The following is a 20,118-nucleotide window of genomic DNA, read 5'->3' as shown; positions in this document are numbered from 1 at the left end:
TGGCTGGAGAGACTTTTGTTCCAGCTGAGAACCATGTAGGGCTCCCAGCACTCACTCTGGTGAGGTCCAGAAGAGAGTCAGAAAGGGTGAACCTGGGCACCAATCAGACAAACGGGAAGAGGGGACCCGAGGAGGGAGAGGAGCAGCCAGTCCTGGGAGAAGGACAGCAAGGAGGAGGACAGAGGTCTTGCTCCCAGAGACTGCAGGCAGTGTTCTTCCTGGTGCCACCTGGCATATCCAGAAGTCCATCACTCAGGGCACACAGGGGACTTGCTCTGAGTTAGGGAGGTCACAGCGCAGGGCTTGAACTCCGGGTTGGGACTGCAGGAGGACGTGATGTGCCTTGGGCTCAGTGTTGAGGCTCCCAGTCCCTATTTGTGACAGATTGACTGAGCTCCAGAGGAAACAAGAGGATTTATTCTTCCTAAAAGGGTAATTGTCACTCTCCTGGAGGAAGTCCACTGGCTTATGCAGATTCAGGAGCCCTCCTGCCCAAGAGGAAGACCTACTTAGCACCCATGGAGGGAATGCAGGAGGCAGGGCCAAGGGTCAGAACACAGACTTTCCGCAAAGGGACGAAAGCCAGCAGCTGTTGTCACAGAACAGGACATGGGCCCTGAAGTGAAGAGTGAAAATGAGTCTCCCTTGAGGTTGTTTGTTCTGCAGAAGTCAGGCCACATCAAAGCCCTCTGTCCCAGGGAACTGGGACCCTCTCAAGGCCAAAATTTCACCACAAGGGTCCAGAAGAGGAAGATATACACAGGGCAGGTGGTTGTTCAGGTGGGTATCTGCAAGGAGATACCCAGAACCCCTAGGCAATCTTGGGGACACTGATATAAGGCTCATCTCTACAAAGAGGGTAGCCAAGAGCCCTTGGGTGGGCTGTGGTGGCACTGGGCTAACCCATTCTAAGGGTTTCTGTAAAGACAGAGATGGAGAGAATGAGACAGAGGAGGGGGATTGAAGGGTCTAGGACCACTGACTTTGGCCGTCCAGGAGAGAGCAGCCAACACCATGGCCTCGGGGCCTTGGCTGAGGTACAGGAGGAAGATGGGCAAAGCCATTGCGAATGATAAGTAATTCCTGCTTCAGGAGATAAAGAGGCAGAGGTGAGGACCCTTTTCTAGGACTACTCTGAGAAAAATGAAGTCTTTGGATCTCTCCTGCAGGGATCAAGCAGTGTAGGAAGGAGATTAGATTTAGCAGGAGCAAAGAGCCCTGATGTCTGTCCTGCCACAATCGTTCTGGGCACATTCGCGGAGGTGGTGCACAAAGTGTCTTACGCTGGGCATTAGGAGACTCGTGGTACTGATGGTGTTCACTAAGTATTCCAGCTCTCCCCTTGCTGGGCCAGGGTGGGCTTGTGCCCCCTGGTTCTTTGTGGTTGGGTGGGATCAGGGCCTTAGTGCTGGCTCATGAGCTATGAAGTGTGTCATTTATGGACCAAAGCATAATCGTGAACCACTCTGAAGAGTGCTCTTCCTTTCTTCCATGGAGACTGGCCACATTCAAGACACTGGCTATTCCTTTCGGCGAGTTCTAGAGTCAGGAAATGTGGGGCACGATCCTCAGCTGACCCACGATGGACACGTGGCATTGGTCAGATATAAACTTGCTGCGTTCTAAGTCATGAAGGTTGGGGTTGCTCATTAATGCAGCATAACCTAGTCTGTCCCGGCACCCCACTGCTGGCTTCCTTCCTCAGACCAGAGCCCCGCCGGCGATTACTGCATGCGAGAGGTCGGTCAGCATGTGGGAGAGGGAAGGCTCTCCCAGATGGGAGTGGATGTCAGAGCCATCTGCCACGCCCTTCGAAAGGAGCCAGATAAAGATTCCAGATGAAGTAGACTCCACTTCTGACCGGTCTGTGTTAAGGGCACAGATTCTGATGTCACTAGCTTTCCTGAGGCTGTTCTACCAACCTGGTATGTGGACTGGAGCCAGATTGTTCTGCAATATTAGTCTAGGATTTGAATTTTATTTTATTTTATTTTTTTAAAAGATTTTTATTTATTTATTTGACAGAGAGAGAGAGCAGGGCAGGCAGAGGGAAAGGGAGAAGCAGGCTCCCCGCCGAGCAGGGAGCCCGATGCGGGACTCGATCCCAGGACCCTGGGATCATGACCTGAGCTGAAGGCAGATGCTTAACGACTGAGCCACCCAGACATCCCATAGGATTTGAATTTTAATCTAAGATTACCATATATTTTGGTAGGTTCTAATAGCTTGGTAACCGGGGGCAGGAGCTATCTGTCTTACTTATCGCTGTATTTTCCTAGCCCGTGGCTGGGACACAGGTGGCCCTCAACATATGTTGCTCACCAAAGAATGAGGCCATGGGACTAAAACTTCATACCCTCTTGCTGTGAGGTTGCTGAAGAGACCCCAGGAGACCCAGGGAAACAGGCGCCCCGGGGCCAGCTTGCCAACCAGCTCTGCACCCTGGGAAGATCCTGGAGCCTTTGCATGGGGATGTGTAAGGGTCCCCATTTCGGCTCCTTGTGAGAGCATGGGGTGGGAGCGGGAGGGCGCTCCGGGGCCAGAAGCTCGGGAGAATTTGGATGTGGTTGGGGCACAGGAAAGGCCTGGCAGTCTGCAAGGGGTCTAACCCCTTTCCGTGGGAACCCAGAGTCTTGGTATGACAGAAATGCCACTGAGACTTTGGATGGGCCACTGTCCAGAACATTTGGGCCTTCCACCAGAGACTTTGAGTTGAAATGGAGAGAGTGGTTTCTCAGTTGGAGCGAGAAGAAAGAGGGAGAGGAAATTGACCAGGCTCCCGGGGTGATGGCTGGGTCTGTGGTTCCTGATGGAAACCTTGGAGGAGTTTGCAGGCTACACCAGGCTGTCTTTCAGCAGCCTGAGTGTCTGCCCGGGGCCAGAAACCCACCCTGACCTCCCAGCCGAGGGGCGCGTCTGGAACTTTTCCTCCGGGAGGGAAGGGGACGATCCAGAGTCATGGACTGGAGCATGGGGGGAGTCTAGAGGTAAAAAAGAATGGGGCCCTCACATAGAAATGCCACCCCCTGTGCACTGCAGGTCTTGTCGTATGTATTGGCTTATTTGGTCCTCACAAGGGCCTCTGAGATGGGCATTACAGTTTGCATTTTCAGATGTCAAGACGAGCCAATCCCAGGCCCATCTCTACCAGAGCCTGTGCCTGTAACATGGACTGGTTAGTATAAATCTGGTCTTTTTAATGTCCTGGTATTTTCTTGGTTCATCTCCTTTAGTTTTGCTTTTTTTTTTTTTTTTTAAATAAAGTCTAATGTCAAATTTGTCATGTTGTCATGCTTAAACGAGGTAATCTATCAAGTCCTTGCACAGCTCCTGGCACGTAGAATACACCCAGCAAAAGCTAACTCCCTCACTCTCCATTCTCCTGGAAAATGCCGGGCTTTCTGACTCCTTCATGCTCATGAGGACAAAGAGAGTGCATTTTGGCTTTAATTGTGCGTAGGCCAGGGTATTAAAGGGAGAACTCCAAGAGGGAGGCATTGAGAGGAGAAGGTGACCCCCGGGGAATGCAGGTAGAGAGCTGTCTGTCCTCCACCCCCAGCCACCTCTCCCCTTTGCTAAGACCTTCTAGGACTCCAGACTTGGCTTCCTTGGTAATGGCATTGGAAAGGGGCACTGTCCCTTCGTAAGGTATTTACCTCCAGGACCCTGTGAAACCAGGGCAAGTCCCAGCCTGGAAGAACCTGGAGGCTGGCAGGCGGCTAGTCCTAAACTTGGGTCAAGGGCAGGATTTCTTTCCAGAGAGAACCTTGCTTTACCCCCCTTCATTCCTATCTCGGCCAGTCTTAGCACATAACGCAGACCTCTTGCAAGCATTTGACACCCCAGCCTGGCAAGGAGGGGGTGGCCGCAGAGCTGCCAGGAGCTGGCATGATAGCGGCCTCCAGCCAGCTTGTGAGGAGACCACTTGGCAATGTCACGGCCGCCTTTTGGCAGGGCCTGGGAAATGGAGCAACGATCGGGGCTCGCGCATTCATTCTTTACTCATTTACTCATTCAGCTAGCATTTGCTAGCATTTGTCCAATGCAGGACATTTCTCAGGTGTCTGCACATGAGTCATCTAAGGATAGGGTCCAGCCCCGAGGAGCTCATAGCCTAACAAGCTTTAGCAAGTAGGCCAGGGCTGCACCCCAAGCTCCTCCCAGAGAGACCAACTTCTCCTCTGTCATATAGGAGAGCGGTAGAACTCAAGGCAAGGGGAAGGGTTGTATAGAGGGATGTTCCGGGGTCTCACGTATATAACATTGGTTGTGCTCCCCTGCTTTGGGGGGCAGACAGGACACCAAAATATCACTGAGGGGATTGAAGGCCTCATGAATTCCCAGACAGGTCTCTGTCCACAGGAGTGAGCTCAGCATCAACGGGCCCAGTCGGAGACAAGCTGGAAGGTGAGGTGGGGGCAGACAGCGCCCCGGGGGGGGACCAAGAGGTGGTGGGGTGGCTGGCTGCCCTCCCTCATCTCATTTCTCACCTTGACAGTGTCCCTTCCTGACCATGATGTAGCCCTGGTCACACTGGCAGTGGTACGAGCCCTCCGTGTTGGTGCATCGTCCCCCGCGGCACACCCCTGGCTGCTCACACTCGTCTATGTCTGTGAACACACAGAAAAGTCCTGAGTTGGGCCAGCCCTGCAGGGAGTCCTGGGCATCTCTTCAGAGGACAAGGACACCATGCTGAGGCCCCAGTGGGAAAGGCATCCTTGCTGCAGCCATGATTGGTGGGGGCTCCCAGGCCAGGTCTGAGGCTGATCTAGCTCAGGCCTCTGCAAACCCCTGAGTTCCTTTCTCCCCAGGGACACTACTTTGGGGGGCCTTGGGGACCCTCAAATCTGTCTCCTCACCCTGAGGCAAAGGGCTGGTCTTGAGGTCAGATGGCCGTCCAGATGGCATGATCTGAGGAGGCCAATAAAATCCCCTTCCTGAGCCCAATACCTCCTCCAGAGTTCTGCTCCTAGAGTTCTTAAGGGACTTCCTAAAAGTTAGGGATTAAGCAGCCAGAAAAAGAGCATCTCAGGCAGCTGCACTCTATTGAAGCGGTTTATGCCATTGTCCCAAAGCGTCCTGGTGCCCCACAGTGGCTCAAAAGCCCAACCCGGGTCATGCCACTCCCTTGCCTAAAACGCTACTAGGGTTCCCTGCTGTTTCAGCCTGGCTCACAAGGCCTCTGCCACCTGGCCCCAGCCTTGCTGTGTTTGCTGATCCCCACCAGTCCAGCCACCAAACCTTTGTTCACACAGACGTCTCCACGTGGGGTATCTTTCTTCGCCTCAATAGTCAGCAGAGTCCTACCCCCATTTCAAGGACGGGTTCATTTGATCAACTCAAGGTTGCTCTGGCCACGCCCCATCCCTTTACCCCACATCATATCAATGGAGGATTTACCTTTGCCCCCCACCCCCTGGCACTGGTTTAAACTCTTCACCGGGTAACTGTGCAAATTAAATGAGATAACTTCAATGAAAGAAAGTGTAGAAGGATATCTTTGTAATTTAGGGGTGGGGAAGGACTTCTTAACTAAAGCCCCAAAAGCATAAAAAATAAGGCAAAAAGGTGAATTTCAATACGTCAGAATCAAGGATTTCTGTTAAAAGAAGGACATGTGGATAAGGTTAGTGGGCAGAGGATGAAGTGAGAGAGTTGCAATACCTAAACCCAGGCAAGTATCTGGAATATATAAGGAACTCCCAAAGAGCCATAAGAAAAACCAGCAACCGCTGGAAAACTGAGCAAAAAATAGGAACAAGCAATTTTCAGATAAGGAAACCCAGTGGCTAAAGTATAAAGAGATGCTCATACTTATTAGTAAAGTAAATATTTTAAAAACAGATCTAATATTCAAATAATTTATATTGATCTGTTATTTATACTAATATTAATTTTAATTCCAGGAATGGTCATAATTTATATTAATTATACAAATTAATGAAATAACTCCTACACAATTAAATAATGAGATACTGCTTTATAAGACTGGCAAAATGTAGAAAGTGGATGTTATCCTGAGCAAGGTCCCATTGAGTGGCAGCTGAGCCCCACTGGGAAACGCACTGGCGGCTGACCTGGGGCTCCCTCCCCAGCTGCTGGGGCCGGCAGAGACTCCCACTGCTTGTTCCCGGCAGGTGCCCCAGGCTGGGCCTCTGACCTACAACACCTGCCCATGGGACGAAGCTCAGAGAAGCCCCCTGCCCCCAGCCTCTTCCTTCACGACCCCCAGGCTGCTCTGAGCAGCGCTGCTGAGTCAGGTCCCTGAAAGCCAGCTGAGTGCTCTCACCACCCTCTGCTTACAGACCTCTCCTGGCAGCTCACTGCCTGCAGGATGGTGTCCAAACACTTCAGCCTGGCACTCAAGGCTTCACAAACTGGCCTCGGCTCCCGCCACTTCCTCCTCAGGCCCCACGCTCCAGTCACACTGGGTTTATCATTATTCCCAGAGCGTGCCAGACTTGTTCACCACTCTGCTCTCTGGAGAAATGGTTCCCTTTCCCTGGAATACTCTCTGCTTTCTCCATTCCCTCACCGTGCGTGTAAGGGAGCATGTGGGAAGCAAACCATGCTTTGGGGCCAGAATGACTTTCATTCTGTTTCTAGCTCTGCTGCAACTAGGTATGAGGTCCCCTGGTATTACACTTCACCTCTCTGAGCCTCAGTTTACTTAATTATAAAATGGGGTAAGGCTTTCTACTGCCTGGGGGTGGGATGATGAGCTTCATATGATTAAGGGCTTAGGACAGTGCCAGCATACGGAAGTGCTCGTGAAATGTGCCTGGGACTACTCAGCCCCAGCTCTAACACTCCATCAGCGAAACCTGCCTGCATCCTCACCTGGATCCCACAGCACCAGGTGCACACACCTTACTCACTGCAGGATCCCGGAGCTTACATGGTACCTGGCATGTTGGTGTTTAATGCTTGGTGTGAATCCCTCCCCCTCCCCCATTAAGTTAGCTGGTTATTCTCCTCTATTCCCCTTTCCCCCATATCAGGTGAGGGGACCTGCATGGCCTTGGTCTCTGCAGACCAGATCTTTAGGGGATTAGGACTTGGGGGACTCTGGTAATGAGAGGATGCCCAGCTTCCTGGCCTCCAGGAGGGGACTGTGCATGAGTGCTGGGCTGCCCCAGCCAGAACCAGCCACGAGAGCCTCAAGAGCAGCGGTGAGCGCTCCAGCTGCGTTATGCATCGTAAGGCACTGCTTGGAAAGTGCTGCGTCATATCCTCTGTGAGCTCATTCATAAAAATGTATGCGGAGGCTGTGTATCTTGGTGCAAATGCTGGATATTAAAGGGTTTGTGTGGGAAGCCGCTTTGCCCAGGGCCCTGTGCAGGGGCAACGGACACAGGCCTTCCCAGGGAAGTGCAAAGACTGCAGGCTCTCTGAGCTGCTGGGGACCCTCTTGCAAAGGCACTCCTGCTCCCCTGTCTGCCAGGAGTCCCAGCCAGCGTCCTCACGTGCCGCCCTCCTTACCCAAAATGAAAGCAGCTCCTAGTCACACAGAATCTGGGGACTAGGCTTTTAGTCCTCATCTCCAGCCATGTCCCCTGACCCCCTCACACACTCAACTCCAGCCACACCTCCATGGAGCCTTGGTGAATGCTGCTTTCATGTTTGAACCTCTTCTTCCGGTCTCATCTCAGTGTAGGGGTCGGCTTCCACTCAGGTCCAGGTCAGAGCCCTGAGTCTCTGTTCTCACAGCCCCTGTGCTCCACACACTGCAGTGCAGTGGCTGGGTGCTGTGAATGCTTGGATCCTCTTCCACCTCAACACTCTCTAGGGGGTCCTGAGCCCATCCCAGGGATGCAGGCAGGCTCACTTACCTTGGCATTCCTGTGTGGTCCCCGAGGTGGCCAGCATGTAGCCAGGGTAGCAGAAGCAGGAGTAGGAACCCACTTGGTTGACGCAGCGCCCTCTTCCCGCGCAGGGGTCCCTCAGACACTCGTTGTCATCTGAGTAGAGGAAGGTGGGGAGGGAGGTCAGGTGGACTTTCTTTGGGCACCTGTCAGCAACCTGCCTATGCTAGGAGCTGGACAGGGAATGGTGCTATGGGTCAAGGAGGGGATGTGGGAGGAAGAGGCCAGGGAGATGAAAAATCTCTAAGGCTGGGGTCACGACATCTGCCCATAGGGCCCACTCAGGCACCAAGGGCCTGGGGCAGCGGCCCAGCACTTCCTCCCTGACCCATGTCCCCCTCCCCCAGTGGCCCCCTGATCACTTCCTTTCCTTCAAGGCACAGTGGATGTTTCTCTCTTGTGTCATGCTCTTGGCGGGAGGGTGGAAATCAGTGGAGACATTTCCAACTAGGGTAGGCCTTGGTCTGCTCTGTAGGCAGCAAGATGGCTAGTTGGAGGGGTGGGCTGATCTCAGAGCTGAGGGCTCCAGGCACTAGTCAGGGGGCCCTAGGGTGGCTTCCCACTCTCCCGGAGTCCTGGAGACTCATCGGATGGTGCTCCCAGAGACTTGTCCCCCAAGGTTAAGGTTGGCTTTGTCCACGGGGCTAGTAGTCTTCTTCAACTCAGCAACCACAGAGCCCCACTTGGACCTTCAGCTGCCTGGACACTTGACTCTGTCTCCAGCTGCTGAGTGAGCCCAGGATGCCCCGTGCATACCTGTGCAGTAGGCCTGGCTGGGGTGCAGCTGGTAGCCGGGGCTGCAGATGCATTTGTACCCATCTGGGAGGTTCACACACGTTCCAGGCCCACAGATGTTGGTGGCTCCGGTGGCACATCTGTCAATGTCTGTGGGAGACAGAGCAAAGCAGAGGTTACGGTGGGGTGAGGACAGACAAAGGCAGTGGAGCGGGGCAGTGGAGTGGGATGGGGAGAGTGTGGAGGGCAGGGCACAGGGGCCTCAGAGGACCCACAGAAGCCTCACTCCATTCTTGGCTGGACCCTCCCATATCCATGTGTAGCATGGTCTTGTATAAAACCCCATGGCACCCCTCCAAGGACCCCGAGTCCCAGGATGGAGTTAACCAAGACTCAGTGGGCTCCACTAACTCGTGTCCCAGCAAAGGGCCTCTCCTGCTGAGGCCTCCGGGCTGCCCTCTCCCTGAATAAGGGCATGGCTCTCACCCACACTCCCCAGAGCTGCCCTCCCTTTCCCCTAGACAGATAGAGCTGGTAAGTAGGATATTGGGGGACACCTGCCAGAGGGAGAGAGGAGAGGTGGGCTGGGGCCAACTGAGCAGGGCCTTGAATGCCATGTTGAGACAGGCCTATGAGAAAGGGGGTCATGCAAGGTGGGGTATGATCAGAGCCATCTCAGAAAGACCCCTCATCGTGCCGTGCCATCTTGCTCTGGCATCTGAAAGTCAGCAGATGGCTGATGGACTGGGCAGGAAGGCACAGGGGGCTCTTAGAAACCTGTTGAAATAATTCAAACAGGGACTGCCCTGGGTGGTGGTTATGGGGTAAAAAGTGGGGAGACATGCTGAATTCAGGAACAGTTTGACTTGCCTGGACTCAGCACTGAGGCCGCATAGAGGCTACTTTTTTGAACTGTGTCCTTAACACTAGAAAAGTGCCTGGTGCTTAGGGTGTGCTGATTGAATACGGGAGTGAGAGGTGCTTGCAGCCTGTGTCTGCCCTGAGGCCTTTGACTTAAGTCCACACGCCCAGGGCTCCCCCGCCCTGCCCCACAGCACTGAAGTAACCCCAGAGACCCAAGGGAGTGGACGAGGTCTGTGTTGGTCCACAGCAGGGCCTCAAGGCGTTCCCTAAATTGGACTGAATTGAATGTGCCCTGGCCTGTTTGCAAGGCTACCCTGTCCCTGTCCTGGCTCCAAGTTTGTGTCAGCCCAGGGGATTTATGGGGACCCCCTGCCTGGTTCTAAATATCCTCCCAGAGGGATGAGGTTGGGGGAAGGCAGGGGAGAAGAGGGATTAAGCTGTGGGTGGTGACTGAGGGGGGATTCTGTCCCCCCACATAGCTGAGAGCTGCTGCTGAGCCTGGGCTCTTCCTCCTGCCCCTCACTCCTGTCCCTGCCTCCAGACCCATTTTTCTTGTCAGAGAATCCCCAGCGGAGCCCCTTAACCCAGCTCCTCTTACCAGGGGGACAAGCCCTCTCCCTGAGCACAGAGGAGAGAGGGCGTGGGAAAGGGCAGCAGGATACCCGGGTTCAGGCCTGGGAGGGCCAACCCCCTCCTCCACCCCACACTCTCTGGACTGTTCCACCGGGCTGCATGGGCTCTCTCTTTGCCAGAAGAAATCCAGAGCTACGCCTCTCCCCTGAGGTGAGCTGAGTCTGAGGTGAAGAGGTCAGCCAGCCCCCAGAGAGGGCACACGTGAGGGCCACACACGCGAGGACACACGTGCGCAGGGAGCAGCTGCGGCATCCCCAGCTTTGCTTCTCTTGAACCAGGTCCCCAGACAATGAGCCTTTGAGGAGGGCACATTCCAGAGCAAGGTGGATTTGCCAGGGATCTCCCCCACACCGCACCCCCTCACCATTGTAGCTGGCCAGAGAGGGGGAACGTGGGCTCCCGGACAGTTAAACAGCCTTGGGAACAGAAGCGCTTTCCTTCCCGAAAGCTGGCCGTCCCCGTGGGCAGGAGGCTGCCTACTGCCAGGGCACTCAGCCGACTCAGGGTCAATAGGCTGGAGGAGCCAGGCGCCCGGAGGCTCCTTGTGCTGCCCTTCCTCCAGAGGGCCCCTGGATGCTTCTAGAAAGCCTCTGAGCAAGAGGCGCCCCCAAGACCTCCCTTCTCTGCCTCCTCCCCTGCTTGACGGGTGCTCCTGACAGGACTCCTGGGTTCCCGAGGGGCACCCTCTGAGGTGAAGCCAGGGCACTGAGCCTGAGTGGGGGTTCACTGGAGACGGTGCCTCTGTGGGAGAGGCCGCAGCTCTGACCAGGCTGACTGCAGGTACCTGAGGGGCCCAGGGCCGCCAGCCCCTCGGCTGGGGTAGTCACGTGCTCCTCTTCCTGGCTGTCCGGAATCCCCTGTCCAGGAGGTGGTGGCGTTGGTCTTTCCACAGCATCTCCTGGGGGTGGGGGATAGGGGGAGAGCAGCTGGGCCACGGCCCCTTGGCCACCTGCCTTCCCACCCCCAGACGGCGTTCCCTGCGGAGATCCTGGCAGTGGCCCCTTCCCTTCTCCTGCCCTTTGGACTGTGGGACCAGGGGTGGAGCCCAGGGTGGGTCAGCCCTTCTGCCCCCTAGGCTCCCGAAACTTAACCTGGTTCCAACTAGACTCAGAGAACCCGAGAGCTCTAACGGGTCCTCAAGCACATCCAGTCTCAGCTTCTGTTTCACGGGGGACGAGACTGATTTGTGGAAATGGCCACTTGTTCAAAGCCAACTAGCCTGGTGGAAACAGAGCCAGCCCCTGGACAGTGCCGTCCCTAACTCCAGTGGCCCTCAGCAAGCTGGGATCTGCAGAGCTCCAGCCTTTTCCCAAAGGAAGATGGGCCACGGGGGAAGGGCTCTGGGGACCTGACCGGCCCCTGCTTCAGCCTGCGCTTCTGCTTTGGTCTCCTTTATACGTTGAGTGGCACCATGAAATGCAGAGAGGGTGCTGTGGCTAGGGAAATATTTGCAAAACAGCTCAGCGTCTTTCACTGACCTTACAGCACTTTAGGTGGATAGAGCGCCCCGAAAAAAGCATTCACATGTCACACCATCCACCACCTCATCTGATCTGAGCCCCATGTATCGGCCCACGGTACAAATTCTATGGCGTCTCCTTCCCTCCCTTCTATTTTCTGGGAGCCGCTAGGAGCAGGGACTCACCTGGGACCCAGGCAGGAACTTGGGTAGCACTGGTTGTAACCTGCGCAGACATAGGAGAAGGTCACTGTTGGTTCCTTGGTGCCCCCGTGACATGCTTTCTTCTGCCACACTCACCCCTGCCTCCAGGCTTCCCGGCCACCTCACTTATTCACCTTCTCATTCCTTCCAGCTCTTGATGAGTTTCCTACATGCTGGGCACTGTGCCAGCACTTTATGTCTGTTGTCTTAACTAATCTGCTCAACTAGCCTGTGACAGGCGGTCGTAATGACTAAGTGAGCTGATGGATGTGCTGGGCCCGCTCAGTGTCACATCAGCAAAGCTTGACGATCGTCTCTGTGCCATGAGCCCAGATAAAGCAGCAGAAGCTCAAGGTTCACCAGCCTCCCTAGGGTCACAGGACCAGTGTGGTAAGGCCGAGACCCTAGGCCATACCTGGTGTCCCTCACCACAGCTACCGGCCAGGGGCGGTGACCCAGGAGGAGAGAAGGGGCAGAGGATGATGGAGGGTCAGGGGCACACCGGGAGCTGTGAGGACACGGACGGAGAACTCTGGTCTGGGAGGACAACACCTGATTCTCCAGGGAGAGAAGTAGCTCCCTGGAGAAATGGTGTTTGGGGCCAGTCAGGTCTGCGGGTGGGAGGGGCAGACAGGTGAGGGAGGAAGCAGGTTCACTCTTCTGGAATGTTTTTCTAGGAGGACACTCGGTTCTTTACAGGGGAATCCTGGGCCCAGGGAAGGGTGTGAAGTGGTTTGAGGCCATCCACTGCTCTGTTTCCACTTCCCCACAAGCCACCCACAGAGATCTTGAGGTATAAGCAAGTCAGGCTCAGAAAGTGCCGAATCCAGAATTAATCTGGAACCAGTTCTAGACCTTACCTGCAGAGCCGGAACTAACAAGACATGTTCCTACTTCCTTTCTGAAGGGGGCCCCAGAGCACCCCAAATGAGAGAACACTTGTTCAAGAGCTGTTCTCACTTCCCTTAGGGTAAAACCAGGTCTTTGGATGGACCCTCCCACTCCAGCATCGCTCCAGGTAACACTCTACACATAATCCATCTGTCTCCCTTTCCTCCTTCAGGGGACACCCCCCTGCAGCGTCAGTGGCGACCCTGTCCCCCTCTCTGCCATGCTTGCCCAGCCCTGCTGGGAGGATGCACTCACCTGGCCAGCCTGAGAGTCTCCTGGGAAGGAAAGACAAGAGCATGAGCTCGGGGAGGAGAGCCAGACTGCCCTCTCCCCTCCACCCATGGCCAGGGTTGGTTCAGTCTCTGACCTTCTGACCTGCCCCTAGAGGTCAGCCGTGGAGAGAGTGCAGAATCTTATTACCTGCTTCTGCCCCTCCCGCCCTGCCAGGACTGGCCACCATAGGTCCCCCAGAATGCCAGGTCTGGAGGGCCTACAAGGTGGCTTCCTTGGTGAGAGGAAATCTCTTGCCTTCCTCTAAAGCCTCAGGGAGGAGTCCCACCCTTTCCCGGGGCCAGTCCACCCGTCAGTCCTGGATGTAACCCTCTTCTTTGCTCTGCCACCTCCTCCTTCTCAAGCCTCCCAGCCACGTTGGGTCACTCCGCCCCTGCCCTGGGCTACAGCCCCGGGGAACAGTTCTAGAAAGAGAGGAGCTGCTCCTGGCCTGGCCAGGGTCCAGTTCCCATGACTACTGGGGCTCTGTCCTGACTTCCCTGTCTGTCTGTTCCAGATTCCTGGGGCAATTTTGGCCATCATATAGCTCTCCTGGTCTTAATATGTCCTTGGCCTCCTGCACTGTGGGCTACCGGGAACCTGGGTGTGCTTTCAGTGTGGTTCCCGGGGCCCCCTCCAGGGGTGCCTCAGCCTTCTCTCTGCAGCCTGTGCCTCCTGGGCCCAAGGTGATGGAGCTGCAGTTAGTGCTCAGACTCTAAGGCCAGGGAGGGGAACTATAGCAGCCGGACTCCCCAGGGTCTCCCTGCCAGCTCTCAGTCCCTGCAACCAGCACCAGCCCAGAAGCTGCACGGCCGGGGGCTGGGGGCACAAAGGCCTGATCAGCTGGGGTGGGGGCTGCCGCTGACCTCTCCCACCTCCAGCAGCACCCCTTGGGGTGTGGGCACCTTTGACCCCATACGTTAGGGGAAGGAGGTGAGGCCTTCCCAGCACGCCGGGTGGTGGGTTCCTGGGGCTGGACACCGCTGTTCTAAACTCCCTCTCCTCCTGCTCCAGAGTTGCAAAGCCATGGGTCCAGGATAAGTACCCAGGGGCTCTTTGGGGGGGCTCAGGGGAACCCCTTAGCACCTCCCGCAGCCCAGATACCCTTGTCAGGGACGGTCTCGGGCTCTAGCCAGGTGTCAGTGACGGCCCGGAGCGGCTGCCTCTCCGCTGGCCCCGGCGGGGTCCCGTAGCTCTTCTGCGCTTGCTCCCTGGAGGGCCTGGCCAGTTCCTCCTCCTCGGCCTTCCTCATGGCCAGGCGGATATGTGAGCTCGAGTAGGTGTAGCCGTGGCCAGCAGGGCAGATCTCCCTGAAGGCCTCTGCAAGGTCACCAGACAGAGGACAAGCTGAGGGGCACAGTTCCCGAGGGAAACCGGGCCCTCCCTTCCCTCCCTTCGGGGGACAAGCACTTGTGGCAGCGAGGGAAGGAGGGCCCCAGGTTGGGGCAAGGAGTTGAGCAGGAAGGAAGGAAGGACTAAGGGTCTTCTGGCTTGAGGTGAGGTCCAGGTGGGGGAAAATGGTCACTGGCTTGGCGGAAGCCCCTTGGTGGCTGGAGGTGAGACTGGGACAGATGCTTACCTGTGCCAGGCAGGGGGCATCTCTCACACTTGCTGCCCCAAGCTTTGCCCACTCGGCTGCAGCAGCAGATTTGCTTGGTGATGCTCTGGGCCAAAGGCAGGGCGCAGGTGCCAGGCCCCAGCGACCGGTAGCACGGCCCCTGCCGCATGGAGACGGCCTTGTCGGCTGCAACAGACACAATTGGTGCGGTGGGCAGGTGGCCAGCCGCGGGGACGTGCGGGCAGGAGGGGGGCAGTGGGCGGCCACCCAGCTGGCCTGGCCCGAGGCTCAATCTGCAGGTTCGCGCCCTGGAAATGCTCAGAGGAATGTTGGGAGGGATGGCCGTCGTGGAAGGCTTTGGCATCTTCTTGTGTTACCCGTTGGAGGGGCCCCTTGACCCCCACCCTCCTGTGGAGAGCCAGAGGGCAGGAAATGGGGATGTACGTGCTTGTCCCCAGGTGCTGAGTTTACAGGTATTTACAAAAGCCATCGGCCTGGGGATGGGTGGGGAGCAATGTGCTCTAGGGCCACAGTCTCCCTGGGGAGACAAGACAAGGTGAGAGCCAAAGGCCTAATGGGGAGCTTTGAGGACAGGGACCCTGTCTTGGCCATCTTTGTAGCCCAGCACCCTTGTTCAGTGCCTGGTGCATGGGGATGCTCAGTAAATGCTCGCTGGACCCATGGGCGTGGATGGCTAGATCTGCAAATCAAAATGCTATGGACTGCTGTGAGTGTGAGCTACGCTGGGTTTAGATGGTCACAATACCACCAGCACTGTCCCCTTTCTTGGCCTTTGACAGTGAACATCGAAGACCATCCTCTTGTATGTTATCTCAATGAAGGATGAAGAGGTCATGCCAAATGGGAACGACTGAATCCCTTGTCAGGCTGGACGAGGGGACGAGAGATGCATGGAGAGAACAACACGCACAGCTAAGGGGCTGGTGGCCCTGGGGAAGTCCAGGTCAAGGCCCAGGACTCAGCAGGCCAAGTTCAAATCTCTGCACCACCAGGAGCTACATGACCTCCCTGGGCTTTACCGTCTTCATGTGTAAAATCAGGATGATGATAATGCCATGGGGAGAAGACACCTGTGTTTCCCCCTGCTTGGCATCTATGCCCCTGTATTCTGGTGACAACATCCTGGTTTCCCTAGGGGATCCACCCCACCTCCCTTTCTGTCCATGTGGAGTGGAGGCTGACCCTATCTCCTAGCTGAGAGAGTCCATACCCCTGGTCATAGTGAGTGGGTCAGGGATAGGCACTTGACCAAGTTGGCCCAGTGATACTAATCAACTGTGGGACTTTTCCTGGATTATTACAGAAGAGATACTTTTTATTTTTCTATTTTTAAATTGGAGTTTGCAAGGCTGGGAGATGTAGGCCTGGACTGTCTGGTGGACACCTTTGAAAGAATTATGAAATCAACACAAAGGAAACAGAGCAAGGGGCATCCCAAAGACACAGTGTGTGCCTGGATCCAACCAAGCCTGAGGCACACCCACCCCTCGACTTCCTAGTTGTGTGGATGAATAAATTATTTTTGCTTACAGTGGTTTGAGTTGGGTTTCTGTCATTTGCAACCCAAAGGATCCTGACTAATATACTTAAAAAAAAAAAAGTTTGTTTGTTTGTTTATTTAAGTAATCTCTACATCCAAGGTGGGGCTCAAACTCATGACCCCGAGATCAAGAGTCACACACTCCACCAACTGAGCCAGCCAGGTTCCCCCGGACTAATACACTTTCTTCACAGTGATGTAGGTAAGAGTGTCTTGTCAAAGGTCATGTCCTATATACAGAGATCAATTATTGGTCAGTCCATGAGCCTGGGTCTCCAGGTATCTCTGCTTCCAGCAGCCACTTCCCTTGGGATACTGTAGGAAATGGCTCAGTCCTTTTGAGCCCCAGGGTGGAGGTGACCTGGCTTGAGAGTATCAGGAGGCTGCCCCAGCACAGAGGGGCCCTTGTAGACCAGCTCTGGTCAGGTGGCGGGGAAGAGGGCAAAGCTCAGAAATGAAGGGAAGAGAAACTTCGTGTCTGCCCCTTTCCCCTACAGGGAGGTAAACCATCAGAGGGAGCTGGAGCGGGTAACGGTAGGGAGGGAGAAAAAGATAAAGAACACCCAAGGGCCATCTCTGCCTCCCTATATTAAGTAAGGGTCTTTTTCTGGCACTAATAAGTAAAAGTCACTTCAGGAGTTGAAAATGTCTGCCTAAGAAAGCAATCTTAAGTGGGGGGTGGGATGAGAAGGAAGGGCTGTATGCCCCTGGAGGCCTTGACCACATGTCCCTGTCACCATGAAGTCTCCCTGAGAGCCCTGGCCTCTGCCTGTCTCCTCTCCCTGGAGACATGGACTGGGTCCCTCCTCACCCTTCCCTTCCCATGGGATGCTCCCCCTGGGTGGCACTGCGGTCTGGCTCATCCCGTGGCCTCCCCAGACCCAGTACCTGGTGGTTTGTGGACTGAGGGCCTGGCCAGCCGCGGGGAGCTCTACTGAGCTGGGGGGTGGGGGCAACCTGACCTGGGCTGCCGCTTTACAGATGCCAGTCAGGACTGGTTTTATTCAGTTCTGCTCAGGCCCCCCTGCCCAAGGAAAGCCCTGTCCGGGCCGTGGCGTCAGCTCTGCTCTCTGGGGGGTGCTGCTGGCCTGGGCCTCTTGCAGCGGGAAACCACAGAGGCTGCCGGAAACAGCTGCCCTGGGGGGGGACACGCACGCACACACCCAGACACGGTGCGGACATGGCCAGGGACACGTATGTACTCGTGGATGCAGACACACTCCCAGCCGTGAGGGACCCCAGATTTATGGGACGGCCTGGGCGCCAGGCAGTGCCCTTTAAGGAAGGCCTATCTGCAGCTCAGTGACCAGGCTGCCCAAGTCAGGGCTCGAAGAGGCAGCCACAGCTCAGCCAGACATCAGAGCAAAGACAACGCACATCTCCCTGGAGTAAATGAGGCAACAGATGGGACAGAACAGATGAGAGGAAAAACAGAAGGAGAAAATCCCAAACCGCAAAGCCCCCAAAGACATGGCAAAAACCCAAACTGAAGTCACAGCTGTCTCTGCTCCAGCAGGGAGGGGCAGATCAGTTTTTGTACACTGGGCCCAGCTCCAGGCTGAGACACAGACCCTGGGCCCGGGGATGGGGGCCTGGCCAGTGGCCCCCGAGGATCCCATCTTGCCTCCCAGTGTCCCCCATCCCTGGTCCCCGCTGCCACTTACACACACAGCGGCTCCTGGATGGGTCCAGCATGAGGCCAGGCCCGCAGGTGCACAGGTAGCTGCCCCTGGTGTTCACGCACTCCGAGTCCTTGCACAGATCCAGGGTCAGGCACTCGTTGATATCTGCGGGGGGGCGGGCAGGGGTTGGAGGAGGTGAGGGAGTGCCCGCCCCACCACGGCCTGAGGGAGGGGAGGGGCCGGGCAGAGATCTTCCAATACCTTCTCCAAAAAAAAGGGATAACAATAAGAGAGCTGCCATCTATTAAGTGTGGTCCCTCTCTCTCTGTGCCTCAGTTTCCTCGTTTCTCATAAGTACCAGATAGTCTTGTTAGGAGAATAAAATAAGATAAAAATTGCAAATCACTTAATTCCACTAACTGGTAATAATGATCATAATATTAAGAGTTAATGTTTCTTGCTTGAGTCCCTATCAGGGGCCAGGTACCATGCCAGGTGGCTGACATATGCGACCTCATCGGATTCTTGCCAACAATTTTACCATGTAGGTCCACGTGGCTTCATTTTTATAGGTGAGGAAACAGGGTCCAGGAGTAACTTGCCCAAAGTCACTCAGTTAGTGAGTGGCGTGCTGGGATGCAAACGAGGGGAGCAGACAGGGGGACAGTTTGGGTTGGAGTGGACAGAGTCATCTGCCCAGTCCCTCCTATTCAGCCTTCCTTGAGGGACTCTGAAGCATCTCCACAGGACCCCAGATCCAGGAAACATGTCCACAGTGAGCTGCAGGCTGGAGGGAACCCAGCAAGGACGGGAGGCAGGAGGATGGAGACAAGCGCTGAGGGGCAGAGGCTTTGGAGGACATGTTTCCAGGAGGCTGGAAGGCCTTGGGCAGGCCACACACATCCTCCAAGACCAGTGGATGCTCATGCTGTTCTTCAAACAAGGGAATGACATTAGCTTCCTTTGTGATCTCAAAAATATTTCATGCTGGAAACGTCTTCCTGCCAAGGGGAAATCCCAACCCTCACAGTCTAAGCTCCAAGAAGTCTTGGTGATGGCGCCTTTCTTGATGATGGTGAGTGTGGAAGATTTGTAAGGGCCACCCCCACCTCCAGGATCAGGAGATTAGACATGGCAGCCCTGTCACCAGAGTCACCTGCTCACCCATAAGCTTCAGAGAAAGTGGCACTAAGCACAAGAATGAAGGGGCTAAAAGATGGCCCAACTATTCTTTGGCAGGACACCCTATTGGCAGGGAGGTGCCTGGGGAAATGCCATTGAGATCTAGGAAGGAGAACAGACCCATTTGCCTCTGGACTGTGGCCAGAGTGATATACCTAAATCTGACATGCCTCTGTGGTCCCCATTCACCTCCTAGAGAGAGCTCCTAAACCCTCACATGTATCCAGTACTCTCCACCACATTTCCCCAAAGCCTGCGGGTGAGCAGGTAGCTCTGATGGGGCCCTGGAGGTCTGTGCTGTCTCCTGTGAATACGCGGGCTGTCCTCCAGCCAGCCCAGCTGTTCCTTTGTTTGTGCTGTTCCCTCAGCCTGGAATGCCTGCATCCAGTTTAGCTGGTCACCTCTACTCATTCTTTAAGTCCAGGTCACCCATCACCCAAAGGCCTTCTCCCACCCTCCCAGTCTGGGAAGGGGCCCCTACCATGCGATCCCATGGCACCCAGAGCTTCTTTCTAGCAAGAGCACTTCTCCCATGGCGTATAATTGTTTAAGCATCTGTATTCACCTGGGGCAGCTGCTGTGTTATCTGTCCCTGTGGGCTAACACCTAGCACAAAGCATGTGGCTCCTAACAACACCTCAAAATTGCCCCGTGGCGGGACAGAAGGATGGAGAGAGAGAGAGAGGACGGTGAGGCACACGGGTGTCAAGGTGAGCAGGTCCCCTCCCAGATATGGAGACCAAGGCCACAGACATGGGAAAGGGGGGAGGTTTAAAGGGCAGGCCCTCCTCGGGGAGGGCCCCTTGGCTTCCTGTATCCTTGGGGCTCAATGCAGGGAGGGCCGAGAGCTCCTTTGAGATCCTGGGAATAACTTTAACTCTGTGCACTGGGAAACCTGCCAGGAGGGGAGGGCCCTTGGGACAGTTTAGACTGTACCCTCCAAGGGCAAAGCTAAAGACTTCTCTCCACACCCACCATCCGGTCTACTAGTCCTCATTGCCCCCAGGGGAGTCTGACCTTGAGCTGGGTCAGAGGCCTGCCCTTTTGCCTGGTCCAAGCACTTTATCCATGGGCCAGAAATCCCCTTTGGGCCTGGCACCCCCCAGGCAGACAGCCTAGCCACCCCAGGACTTCCTCAGCTCCCTCTCTCCTGAAGAAGCCTCCAGGGGGAGGGCACTTAGGAGGCCATCTGGGTCAATCCCCTGTCTCTAACCCAGTTTCATTTAAAGTAAGCCATCCAGACAGCAGTGTATCCAGTTCTCCAAAGGAGAAGC

At 55.5% G+C, this 20,118-nt stretch overlaps 1 protein-coding gene across 1 annotated transcript in view; it reads right to left on the bottom strand.

Moving 5' to 3' along the window:
* The window catches only part of LTBP2 (latent transforming growth factor beta binding protein 2), a 102,625-nt gene that overhangs the window by 14,134 nt on the left and 68,373 nt on the right, over positions 1 to 20,118 (bottom strand). The window contains 9 exon segments of the mRNA XM_034992829.1: positions 4,491 to 4,610; positions 7,833 to 7,961; positions 8,622 to 8,750; positions 10,882 to 10,995; positions 11,743 to 11,782; positions 12,907 to 12,926; positions 14,026 to 14,241; positions 14,501 to 14,665; positions 17,705 to 17,827. Of these exon segments, the coding sequence (XP_034848720.1) occupies positions 4,491 to 4,610; positions 7,833 to 7,961; positions 8,622 to 8,750; positions 10,882 to 10,995; positions 11,743 to 11,782; positions 12,907 to 12,926; positions 14,026 to 14,241; positions 14,501 to 14,665; positions 17,705 to 17,827 (1,056 nt within the window).

The sequence above is a fragment of the Mirounga leonina genome, unplaced genomic scaffold, assembly GCF_011800145.1.
Source record: "Mirounga leonina isolate KUSES-001 unplaced genomic scaffold, KU_Mleo_1.0 Mir_82, whole genome shotgun sequence".
In the NCBI taxonomy this organism is placed as follows: Eukaryota; Metazoa; Chordata; class Mammalia; order Carnivora; family Phocidae; genus Mirounga; species Mirounga leonina.
The sequence above is the reverse complement of the archived record's forward strand: the minus strand, read 5'-3'. Positions and strand labels throughout refer to the sequence as shown.